Genomic DNA, 13,179 nt, shown 5'->3' on the forward strand with positions numbered 1-13,179 from the left:
GACTCGCATAGCTTATTAATATTGTTTTATTAGACTTACTTTCGCCAAACATGAAAAGAAAACGTAGCAGAGCTCCATTCTTTGAGGCGCTTAGAGAAAGCAAAGATCCGAAAGGATTTTGTCGGATTTTGTTGGATTTTTTAGCCCTACCACAGCTGGCATCACGTATCCTTTTGGCCTGGTCGGGGCCTAATTGATCTGTTACTATTTTTGACATGTTTTATACATTTCACTTGATTTGATAAATTACAATTTACAAGCGTTTATATATTTTGCGACACTGTTTTAGTGAACATCTGCATGTGCAGCAAAATTTTATGTGTTCATATTAGCCATACAAGACTCATCTAACAAGTTCCACGGAATATACACGGGGGCAATGGCTGTCGAGTCCATTGCGCTGGCCCGGCACCGTCGCCACCCAATTGGTTATACTAAATTCAGTCGATATGCTAAAGTAGTTGGTACCTTTAGCTGCCTTGTGCTTGTCATGCTGCTGCTGATCGGGCCGACGGCTGGCCAGCAATGGGGCGAACCGGGCGGCGAGGGGCATGGAACGACGCACGAAGAGCTCGGACAGACGCATTATCCAACCGCCGATCTGACGCCGTACAGATCGAAAATTCAATACACTTCCAATTTGAATGGCACCAGCTGGGCCATCAAGCCCGCATTCAATGTGTCCCAATTCTTCTTTGATCACACCATCGACGACAAACCCTCCTTGCCGCGTGGTAAGTCCATTTCGCCCATTCTTCTTCTGCTCATCGATTGAATCTTCTCGTCTCTCTCCTTGGCAGGCTATCTTGCGGTGAAAAATGGCGATACCCTGGTGCTGGGTCCCAAGGCTGTCGGCAACGACTGGAGCGATCTATTGGGACAGTACTTTTTGCTCCTCTTTTGGGTCATGTTCTTATTAATTCTGATCATACTTGTACCATTCCTGGCGTGAGTATATCGTTCGACTTATACCCTTCTAGAGAGTATCATATAGCTGACATAGGAAAGATCAGTCGAGAAGTGAGAAACTTTTTTAAATATCTTTCACTCAACTCGACACAAAGTGTGGCACAGAGTATACTAAATCGTCAGCTATCTCTCTCTAGAAGGGTATTCAGACTTCGGTTTGCCGAAGACAGCTGTTTTTCCCTGTTTCTCTCTCTGCAGCGTCTGCTATTGTTGCTTCTGCTGCTGTCGCCGTTGCAAGCGCGGATGTGCTCCATGCGACGAGGCGAACGATAAGAGAATGGCTTTGATTTGTGCCGTGATCCTGGCGGTGTTGCTCGTATTCATTTTGTAGGTGCAAGTGCAAAGTGTTAAATGGCTTGATATGAATCTCGAATTTGTTTTAGGCTTGGCGCCATCATTGGCTTCACGTCGAATCGTGTGCTGGACCGTGGCCTGGATGAGACGTCGTCCACGGTGCGTCGCGGCAACGAGGACACATGCCGCTTCTTGAAGGATGTTAGCGCGCACATTCACCACATCTTTGTCTACAACTACGAGGAGCTGGAGGCCCATATGACCGAAATGCTGAATAGTAATGCCAACCGAAATAACCAACCATATTACTAAAATTGAGAGCTAATCCGCATGCAATCCACAGATGCCCATCATCACATATTCTTGGACTTGGCCGACACATCCGAGAGCAATGCCATCGAGCATTTGGAACGTATTTTCGATAATATGAAAGAGGCTAGAATTCTAATGAAGCAGGTGGAAGTATTGGACAAGGACTATCGCTTCTATGTGACCCAGCTACGCGACGGTAAATGCTTCTCCTCTTATTCGTCGTCTTCCCCGTATACCCCGAGTCTAGACTGGACCCTCTGATATCTTCGAGACATCTTCGCCACCCGTTATTCTCCCTTTTTTCCGATAACGCCTCTTGTGTGCATGGCATCGATAAAAATCGGTTTTAAGCTTAGATCGAATACTTTTAGAGCTGGATGCACCTATAGAGGGTATAGAGGAATTAGAATTAGATTAGGAATATTTCACATTTTGGATGGGTATAGAGGCTCTTCGATTATGAATATTTCACATTTTTGATGCTTCCCCTTAAAGGTAGCACCTTTCGCTTCGGTATGTCCACATTTTTGTGTATGCCTTATTTAGTCGTAAAAGTTTCATAAAGATCGGACTATGAATACCGAAGTTAATTAATTAATTTATCGATCTTCGAATCTTCGAATTGTCTCTCATTTAGTATAAAGAAATATTGTATAATTCCAAGGATAATCACGAAAGTGTGTCTAGATTGGCAGCTAGCTTGTTCGTAGTGAGGCTACACAGGGTATCTGCTAGTTGGGCACCTCCGACTAGAAGACTTTAACACATATTCCTTATTAAAGGTGTACGAGGCGCTAAGCGAGACGTGAACTACGCCTGTTCCACTTTGATTGGCAATAAGCTTTGCAGAAAGTTCCTAAAAGATTCGGAATTGGAATTCGTCGATGTTTCGAATTGCCTGCACTTGGATAATGTAAGTCTGCCTTTGTAAACAAGTGGGACAGATTTTGAGATTTTTTGTTGCACAGATGCCGAACACGGGGCAGTTTCTGGAAGGCATGGAGAAGATCATCAAGGATGATGTCGTTATGATACCGCGAAAGGCGCTCGAGCGTTTCCAGGATATTGCCACCAAAATCCAGACGGCCATGAATCAGGTGATTCCGCCGCTGCTCCACGATATCAACCAGGGCCGCGAGAAGTTCCGCGTCCAAGCCATGGCCATACGCAAAACGATCGATTCCGTTATCAGCGACATTCACATGCGTACGCTCCGCTCCACGGAGTCCTTTGAGGATGTCTACGAAAAGTTCGGCAAAAATCGTAGCGTCATTAACGCGGTCGTCTGCCTATTTTTGTTGGTGGTAAATATCGCTCGTAGCTAACTGAAAAGTGAATTCTGTCTTCAAAAATATCCCCATCGATATTTCGTCTCAGATTGTGCTGCTAATGCTCGTTGGCCTGATTTGTGGCTGCACGCGCAGCAAACCAACTGGAGCCAACTGCTTGTTAATGTAAGTATTTAAATGCGTTTCAATTTCGTATACCCTGTATATACCCTGCAGCCCTCTCGGTGTGAGGGATTTGGGTTTAAATGGGGTATATTGTGCTGGAAGAGGGGTAACTTATCCAATTTAAACCTAAAATGTATAAGTATCGATGAGATCGATTTATATCGTTTGCATCGATATATCGGTTTTGATTGATACATATCGATTGTCCGATATATATCGATGGTCAGTGCCGATAGGCGCAAGTGAAGAAAATTTGGTGCGATAAAAATTGATAAAATGCTTCCAACTTTTTGACACGGAGTACAGGGTATCTAGCAGAACTAAAACACCCAACGATAACAATTTAAAATTATTAGGGGTACCATCTTGAAAAATATCGTTTTCATCTATATATCAGTTTTTATTGATATATATCGATTGTCCGATATGTATCGATAAGCGCAAGAGAAGGAAATTTGGCTTACAATAACTTGGGTGGCAAAAATGGATAAAATGTTCTCCCCTGCCAGCGATAACAATCTCAAATTTATAAGGGCACCAATTTGATAAATATCGTTTTTATCGATATATACATTTTTATTGATACATATCGACTGTTCGATATATATCGATGGTCAGTGTCGATAGGCGCAAGTGAAGAAAATTTTGGTGTGGTAAAAATTGATAAAATGCTTCCAGCTTTTTGATACGGATAAATATCGTTTTGATCGATATATACGTTTTTATTGATACATATCGATTTTGTTATTTTTTTATAGGGGCATCATCGTGATATTCGCCGTATTCTCATTTATTGCGCTGATCGGGCTGTTCTATTTTATGATGGGCCTGGTGACATATCAGGGCGCCTGTGCGCCACTTCGGGATCTCGATAAGAACGCGTTGTTCCGGGAACTGGATGCGGTCATTGATCTCAACCACATAATTCGGGGCAGGGATGTGGGGGAGTCGAGGGAAACGGATGAAAGTGGCGAAGGAATGCGCATGTCGAAGGCAATCAAGGCGTGCAACCGGAATGAATCGATATTCGATCTGCTGAAGGATAACAATATTTTTAATCTTGAGGATTTGACGAGCATCTCCATTATGGCCGATAGCAAAGAAGATGATAAAAAGGAAACAGTATTCGAAGAGGATCTGTCCGCTGTTTTCCTGCTAACCCAAGACGAAAGGATCGTGCTCGAGAAAGCGCACAATGGAGAGCTGTCTGGCTACCACAGCGTCCTGTATATGGAGAATATGTGCCAGGCTCTGACCCCGAGCCTGAACACAATATCAAACGGTCTGAGAAAGTTACGCGACGAAATCTACTACAGTAATAAATGGGATACGTTCAACCGATATGGCCGAATATCGCTAGCTAACGAAGCGTACCATTTCGATACGTACAACTATGAATGGACCGACAAGATATTGGGCATCATGGCCAAGATGAAGCAGAAACTCTTGAAGATTGACGATCTGATCTTGTACGAGAATCGCAATTTTACCAACTCAATAACTGTGCTGGCCAATGCGGTCATACGTGCCGAGAACTTTCTAAAAAAACAGGGCAGTAATTTCATCAATTCGCTCGGCCAGAATCTGACCGACGTGATTAACGAGCAGGTCGATGATTTTATACGCGGCATTATAGACGAAAGCGCCAGACGCGTTGGTCGCTGTGCCCCACTCTCCTACATTTATTATCGGGGCGTCGATCTGGTCTGTTACCGTCTGGTCGATCCCATTGTAAGGAGTCTATTTAATTAATTGTAGATATATCATGACTGCAAGCCTGACGACTTACAAATCAAGGCCTGGCCTTAAGTTTCGTCACATTTTTCTAGCCGACCCCTCAATTCTATCTGATTACATTGCCTTGGCTAAGACGGAGTCAAACGAAACTCCAACAATTATTTTCGCCGAGCGAGTCAAGACTCGCAACTCTTTTGAGCTGTTCGAGTTGCATAGCGGACATGCTCGAGCTAGTTGTTCATACATAGCTCGAACATGTTGCTTGCGAACCAACTTTGTATCCGAGGCTCGAGCTAGTTGGAGTCATGATATATTATATATTTACATGTATATGGGTTGGGCTTGCTGAACTAATCTCTCCCATAATGTTTGCAGAATGGTTTCTGGGTAGGCATACTGCCCGCTGCCCTGCTCCTGCTACCTCTCCTGTATGTGGCCCATAGGCTGATGTGCTTGTGGAGGAGAATACACGCCTATGCGGTCGCCGTAGTCGTTGTGCCCCCACCCCCACAGATTGGAGGGTAAGTAATCATAGCTATTCAATTCGAGCGACGCTAATGGCTGACAACTGACAACTGACAACCACAGCTGCCCAATCTGTACGGGTGCACCCTATATGCTGCCGCCAATTATCACCTGTGGCGGCGGGCAACAAACCTACTGCCCCTGCGAACCGTCGCGACCAGGCGGTGGCGGTGCTGTTGTCGATCTGGACACCAAGGACTCCAACACCAGCACAGAACAGGCGGAGACAGCGGTCGTCGAGGTCCGATCGAAGCCATTGCCGCATGGCCCTTCCGTCGCACCGAAGCCAGATCAGGAGTCGCCGGCAGTTAAACGGAAGAAGGATTAGGTTGAATTCACGCGTATTGTACATTTTATAGTTTATTTAATATTGTCGTTAGTAGTGTGTTTATGAATAGTAAATTAAAGTATGTATCTATCTGAAGAAAAAAACCCAGGCTTGCGCTTCGCATTGTTATCAACTAATCATTTTTTCCTGATTATAAGAGCTGCGCAGCTTCCGTTTGGGTCGAAGGTGCGCAGTAGGAAAGGTTCTTGGAGAACATCCAACAACAACGCAGCTTTTTAAATAGGAGAAATCTCGGCTTCGAGCTAAGAAGTGCAAGGTCAAATTCAGCAGCAATTTCAATTTACATATTAGTATGTATTTTTTGCCCGGCCTCAACTATTCGCTTGCGTAGCTCGGTGGGCTGGCTCCTGAGGATCAAGCTCCGGTGAATACAAAATACATATAGTTTTTTATTTTTAAAGGTTTTTTGTTTAATTAAAACAGGGATTCCTTTAGGCGCATTTGAAGGAAAGTTAATATGACCAACGATGGCAGTCGAGAGATTGATCCGAAAAAGAAAGCCAACAAAATGTGCTAGGAAAGGTCGACATAAATAGCCGTAATGTATGTTCGGTTCCCCTTGCATTTTCAACATAACTCCTTTGAACCGAGAGCTGCCGGGTAACTTATTCCAGCTTATGATAAATTGATTAGATATATTGGAAAAATTTAGAAAGTCTAGTCTGAAGAAGAAGGTCGATCAACCACGGTCGGAAAGGCTAGGAAAGGTCGACATAATTAGCCGTAATGGAAGCTCGGTTCCACTTGCATTTTCATCATTATTCCTTTGAGCCGAGAGCTGCCGGGTAAGTTAATAGTTATATTGGAAATAAAAATGCAATTCGACGAACCAAGGTGCGAACGCGTTTCTTGTCTGAAGAAGAAGGTCAACCAACCAAGGTCGGAAAGGCTAGCAAAGGTCGACAAAAGCTCGGTTCCTCTTGCATTTTCATAATTATTTCTTTGAGCCGATAGCTGCCGGGTAAGTTATTAGTTATATTGGAAATAAAATTGCAATTCGACGAACCAAGGTGCGAACGCGTTTCTTGTCTGAAGAAGAAGGTCAACCAACCAAGGTCGGAAAGGCTAGGAAAGGTCGACATAAGCTCGGTGCCACTTGCATTTTCATCATTATTCCTTAGAGCCGAGAGCTGTCGGGTAAGTTAATAGTTATATTGGAAATAAAAAAGTGCAATTCGACGAACCAGTGAGCGAAAGCAATTCTGTTCTGAAGAAGAAGGTCGACCATCCAAGGTCGACCAACCGTACCTCAAGGAGAGACTTGGGTTTGTTGGGTGTGCAGGTAAGATTCAGAGAACACAAAGTTTCTGATTTATGTGTAACAACTTTACACATTTTTAATTGTTCATAGAAAAGCAAAATAAAAACAAAAAAAACTGTAAAACGTACTATATTTTTTTTAGAGAAATACACAACACACTTCACGCCCAGGCCAGCCCAGAGCTGTCGGTCGGTCGCGTTGTTTGTAGTTGTATGGGAACGGTGGGCTAGATATTTGTGCTGTTCGGAGCGTGAAATGGATGCACGGATGCGGAGCAGATAGGAGCAGCGTATTGAACACATCTAACAGAATGGCAACGCAATCAGCTAAGTTGAGATCGGCGTCCAGGCGTCCAAGTCCGGGATGGATTCTTCGGGTGATCATTATCGGATTTTTGCTGCTCACGTTGGCAGGTTGGATCATGGCCCGTGGCACGGATAATAAAAATTACGCTGGTTTTACGGTTCCTGATCGGGCCCATGATTATGCTCTATATGACGAGGCTGTTAGAGCTCAAGATGCGGCTGATGCCGCAGCGGGAGGGGTATTTGTCGCAGATGGTGACGAAGATGACGTAGCGGGTGGTGGAGATGCCGCAGCAGGTGGCGGAGATGCCGCAGCGGGTGGTGGAGATGCCGCAGCAGGTGGCGGAGATGCCGCAGCGGGTGGTGGAGATGCTGCAGCGGGTGGTGGAGATGCCGCAGCAGGTGGCGGAGATGCCGCAGCAGGTGGCGGAGATGCCGCAGCAGGTGGCGGAGATGCCGCAGCAGGTGGTGGAGATGCAGCAGCGGGTGGTGGAGATGCCGCAGCGGGTGGTGGAGATGCCGCAGCGGGGGGTGGCACGAATTTTGCTGACGTTGATAGGGATGATGTCGGCACCGATTGGCGTTATGGTTTCGAGGGCCTGGGCACTACCCACGAACAGATGGGACAAACCCATTGGCCGCCGGTGGACTATACCGAGTTTGAATCGAAGGTTGAATACACAAAGCCCGAAAGCTATTCCACTATGGGCCTCGGTCCCGTCTACAACTTCACCCACTTTTTTTTCGAGAAGACGATGACCGATCAACCACCCTTGCCGGATGGTGAGCATTTAAATTTTCGACCAGTCCCAGGGACATGCATTGGATGTTTTTTTTTGGTTATTTCGCAGGCTATGTTGTTGTCAAGTCGGCGGATACTTTGTCGATGGGACCCAAAACGGAGATGAACGACTGGCGCGATCTGCTCTGGAAGTACTGGCTGCATCTCTTAATTGTTTTATTTCTGATCTTTCTGATCATTATTGTGCCCTTCTTAGCGTGAGTCAATCGATTTAGATTGTAAACAGATCTGACAACCTTGGCTGTTATTGCAGGGTATGTTATTTTTGCTTCTGTTGCTGTCGACGTTGTCCAAGAGGTTGTCCGCCCTGTACTGGACGTCGAGATGCCCGCTGTCGTCTTCTATGTGGACTGCTGCTCTTGCTCCTTATCCTTTTGCTTGTGTAATTATTGAGAAAACCCAATTTTGTAATATTATTAGATAATGGCTTTCCACTTAGGTTTGGCATTATTATTGCCATGTTTTCCAACATATTGATCGACAAGGGCTTCGGTGAATCGAGGGAATTGATGAAGCGCACCTCTGATGATACTTGCCGCTTCCTAAATGATATCTCCGCTCACATAAACCATCTGTTTGGCAATAATTTCGAGGAGACCGTCAATCATTTGACCGACATGCTCAACAGTAAGGACCCAATTAATCCTTTTTAATTTGCCACAAAATTCTCACTTCCCTTTTGCAGATGCACCCAATCACATTTTCCTGGATCTGGGCGATAGTTCCGAGGCGAACGCAGTGGAAGAATTGGAGCGTATTTTTGATAATATGCCCGCCGCCATAAAACTTATGGCGGAGGTGAACGCCATGGAGAAGGAGTTACGCTTTCTAAACTCCATGGTTCGAGATGGTAAATATCAAACATTTTCATTTTCAAAACAACAGGATTTCCGGCAACAATAATGTCTAGCTCTCCAAGGGAATGTCAGGGAATTCTTTTGGGAAAATTCCTTATTCCTGTTCCTGCGTTTTGCCTAACCCCGTCCGATCGAAAGAGTTGAACCCTTTTAAAGATTGGCCCAAGCATTTTACTTGCCAGCTCAAATGCTGCGAATCTATATACCTAGGACAATTTTAGAGCTAAGGGGAGGAGTGTACACGGGGGGCGTGGCAACTCGATAAATAGCCTGTCTTACGGAAACTGTGAGCGAGTATTACGTAGTCCGATTATTGAACCCTGAACCCATTGAATATGACCAAAGAGGGTATATTGCTTTTGAGCAACTGTGACAGCCAGAAGAAAGATTCTCTGAACCTATATCTTGCTCGAAGGACGAGCTTAAATGATCTAGTCATTGCCTCCGTATATCCGACAGTCCTTCTAGACCGAGATACATGCAACTTGGTATAAAGATTCTCATGGTATTCTTAAGGCTAGAGCCTTGCTTTGGGTATATTCCCTAAGGTGGGAAAGAAAGGGTAAAGGGAAGAGGGTAGCTCCAGGTCGGACAAAAGTTTAGGTCTCGACTTGGTATATTGCTTTTGAGCAACTGTATGTGACAGCCAGAAGAAAGTTTCTCTGAACCTATATCTTGATCGAAGGACGAGCTTAAATGATCTAGTCATTGCCTCCGTCCATCCGACAGTCCTTCTAGACCGAGATACATGCAACTTGTTATAAAGATTCTCATGGTTAGAGCCTTGCTTTTTTTTCCCCCTAAGGTGGGAAAGCAAAAAGCATGTGTTTGAGGGAAGAGGGTAGCTCCAGGTCGGACAGAAGTTTAGGTCTCGACTTGGTTTTAACTTTCCGTTTTTCAACAGGAGTTCGCGGCGTTAAGCGAGAAGCCACTCGTACGTGCCACATGTCCGACTATCTGAGATGCCAAAAATTTTTAAGATTCTCATCAATTGAGTATATAGATACCACGCGCTGCTTGCACATAGATCAGGTGGGTTCATATCACAGTGTGTGTGTGTGTCCGATTTACTCAATTTGTTTATTTTCCCTCAACAGTTGCCCGATTCGACCCTGTATGTGAAGGGAATGCAGGAGGCGATCGATGAGAAGCTCCCAATTGCGGCCAAGAACGCTTTGCTGCGACTGCAGGGTGTTAAAAACGCGATATCGCAGCAGATGGAAAAGGTTGGGCCTCCGGTTATATCCAGTCTAAACAAGGGTCGGGATATATTCTTGTTGGAGGCGAACAAGATACGCGATCTGATCAATGGCATTGTCAGCGATGTTCATTTCCATACACTCCGATCATCCAAATCCTTTGAGAGTCTCTACGAGAAATTTGCGGTCGATCGTTCCCGCATTAACCTTGCCGTCTGCATCCTTCTCATTTTGGTAAGTACACAGCCTGAGCAGCCTTGAGAGAAGTTTATCCTTCCTGCCAAATCTCATTCCGTGTTTTATTCCATTTTAGATTGTGATCTTTCTGATTGTTGCCCTGATATTAGGCTGCTTTATAAGCAAGAAAGCGGCTGCCTTGATATTGTTATGGTAAGTGGAGAACCAATCAACCCCATTTGAACAGTTAAGAGAGAGGGTATTCCAATTGCAGCCCGAGCTCATAAAGTATGTCACGTTTGTCTCGCCTTTACTATTGCGAATATTATTAGAAATTTTCTTGGAAAAATTCAACATATATTTTTTGTTCGGCTCGCCGAAGATTCCATACCCTAATAGACCAAGGGAGTAGCCCGTTATAGCTGACTTTGGCAGTACAGAAGATGTTGACCGATTCTTCCTATAGAGCTAGCTATGTGTATATATGGCAATGTAGTCCTATTTAGATAACATATACATGATATAGTGCTCCGATCGGGTCGGTTTCACCTTAGCTGACCGAGAGACTGAGACTGAGACAGAGAGAGAGAGAGAGAGAGAGAGAGAGACTAAGAGACTTCCTTAAATGTGATCTGTTGTGATTCGATCGTGATCTCCATCTCCATCTCGATTTGATATATTATTCCTTGATCCTGGTTTGCAGCGTCATGATCTTGATATTCTGCGTATTCTCGTTTTTTGTGTTGATCGGGCTTTTCTATTATATTACCGGAATGTTGGCCTTCCAAGGCGCTTGTGCGCCGCTGAGAGGCTCGTCATATATGTTCCGTCATCTAAATTCTGAGGTCGATCTGAGCCGATTAGTGCCCAGTGATATCGACTACCTGGGCGGGCCACAGCCGGTGATGGTCTCGAATGCACTCAAAGGCTGTCAAATCCATCAGACCATATTCAATGTGCTCTCCGATAGCAATCAATATGATGTTACCGAATTGACGCGCCTCCGCATTTTGGATGATCCCGACGAAACGGTCGTTGAAGTGGACGAGGACTTCTCGAAGGTTATGATCTTCACGGAAGAGGAAAAGAAACTTATTGTTAATCATATAACGGGGAAATTAGCGTCGTATCACAGCATTCTCTACATTCAGAACATGTGCAAGACCCTAACGCCGCACACCTTGGTTAATGTGGCCAACGAATTTCGGGAGATGGCCCACGAAATGTATACGGGCTATTATGGGACGGGCAATTATTATGTACGGATCGCGCTGGTCAACTGTGCCTTGAATCTGGACGCCTATCAAAATGCATGGGTTGGCAAAATCCATAATCTGCAAGATTCGATCAGGGAGAGATTACACAAAATTGATGAACTCATCTTGTACAATAATAATAATTTTGAGGATTCGATTCGTATTCTGCTTTCGGCGGTAATGCGATCGGAGGCATTTATACAGTCGCGCGGCAAGAAATACATAAGTGAGCTAACGAAAAATCTGACTAATTATTGTGTTGAGCAGATCGATGAGTACATTGACATGGTTATATCCAAGTGTTCCACTGAAGTCGGCGAATGCAAACCGCTCGCCTACACATTTTATCGCGGCCATGAGATGATTTGTTATCATCTAGTTGACCCGATTGTGAGTAGAGTATTTTTTGTTATACTATTGCATATTAAGACCCGACACACCGAGTCAACTTCTTCATTTCGATTGTGTTCGACGTTAGTGCTTTGACACTAGCAGGTCGAACATGTTGCTGACTTGAGCAGCTCGAACTTCGTTTGTCGGAATGTCTGCGCGTTTGGCGAAACGATAATCGGGTTAATCGATTGAATATCCATTCCCCACACTATAGAATGCATTTTTTTTGGCATATTAATCCCGAAATCGAGTCAATTTCTCTATTTCGATTGTGTTCGAGCTAATCGTAATGCTAATTCGAGCAGGTCGAACATGTTGCCGACTCGAGCAGGTCGAACATGTTGCTGACTCGAGCTGGTCAAACATAGTGCCGACTCGAGCAGGTCGAACATGTTGCTGACTCGAGCAGGTCAAGCATGTTGCTGACTCGAGCTGGTCGAACATGTTGCTGACTCGAGCAGGTCGAACATGTTGCTGACGCGAACGGCTCGAACATGTTGCCGACTCGAACGGTTCGAGCTCTGTTTGTTGAATCGATGATCGGGTTAATCGATTAAGTATTCAGGTTTTAATCCCTTCCCCACACACATATAGAATGCATTTTGGGTTGGCCTCTTGTTCTGCTGCCTGCTCTTTATACCCCTCTTGTTTGTGCTCCATCGTTTAATGTGCCTGTACAAGACGTATGTGCCGTACCGCCGTCACCACACAAGGGCGGCAGGAGCCATGGCCGGGGCCGGGGCCGTGGCTGTGGGGGGGTAAGTGTTACATCTGTATAATTGATCTATTCATCTAACTAAACATAATTGCAGTAGGCATCATTCGACGTCGCCGCCGTGTCCAATTTGCACGGGTGCACCATATGTTCCGCCGCCAATTGTAGCCTGTGGCGGTGGTCAAGTGGGCTCATGCCCGTGCCCAACAGGTGGTGAGAACCGTTATCCTGGTGGAATGAGCGAAAGCGTTTGTTTATATCTACCTGAGCATATGCCGAATGAAAGTTATTTGGGTAGCGATACGTCTATTTACCAAAGCAGTAATCGAAAGAATGATTAAGTTGAATCTGCGATGATTTGAATGAACTAAATGACATTTATTTAAATTTAACGGTTGACAAGCATTCAAACGTAACGATAATTATTATCTCAATATACGTAACAGAAATGCAACGCAGTTTAATTGGTTATCGGTTATTGTTCTAAGGTTTCGTTAAGTTTGTGCATTGCGGTTAGAAAATATAAAACGGTAAGAACGTACGTGTAACGGGACAGAGTGTAGTTCAATTAATC

General features: G+C 44.8%; 2 protein-coding genes across 2 annotated transcripts; both read left to right on the plus strand.

Moving 5' to 3' along the window:
* The first annotated feature begins 214 nt into the window (after positions 1 to 214).
* On the plus strand, positions 215 to 5,723 carry LOC135431166 (prominin-like protein). Its single transcript, XM_064686135.1, has 11 exons — positions 215 to 734; positions 801 to 948; positions 1,168 to 1,296; positions 1,353 to 1,540; positions 1,607 to 1,771; positions 2,358 to 2,488; positions 2,544 to 2,879; positions 2,953 to 3,029; positions 3,788 to 4,760; positions 5,142 to 5,287; positions 5,355 to 5,723. Exons 1-11 carry the CDS (start codon positions 380 to 382, stop codon positions 5,617 to 5,619), a joined length of 2,913 nt encoding a protein of 970 aa, XP_064542205.1. The 5' UTR covers positions 215 to 379; the 3' UTR covers positions 5,620 to 5,723.
* Positions 5,724 to 6,978: 1,255 nt separating this feature from the next.
* LOC135431800 (prominin-like protein) lies at positions 6,979 to 13,063 on the plus strand. Its single transcript, XM_064687129.1, has 11 exons — positions 6,979 to 7,989; positions 8,058 to 8,205; positions 8,262 to 8,390; positions 8,448 to 8,635; positions 8,694 to 8,858; positions 9,770 to 9,897; positions 9,963 to 10,298; positions 10,378 to 10,454; positions 10,945 to 11,887; positions 12,485 to 12,615; positions 12,700 to 13,063. Exons 1-11 carry the CDS (start codon positions 7,161 to 7,163, stop codon positions 12,944 to 12,946), a joined length of 3,321 nt encoding a protein of 1,106 aa, XP_064543199.1. The 5' UTR covers positions 6,979 to 7,160; the 3' UTR covers positions 12,947 to 13,063.
* Positions 13,064 to 13,179: the final 116 nt, after the last annotated feature.

This window comes from Drosophila montana, unplaced genomic scaffold (assembly GCF_035044405.1).
Source record: "Drosophila montana isolate Dmon_TW-CO22-7 unplaced genomic scaffold, ASM3504440v1 contig_1455_1, whole genome shotgun sequence".
NCBI lineage: Eukaryota > Metazoa > Arthropoda > Insecta > Diptera > Drosophilidae > Drosophila > Drosophila montana.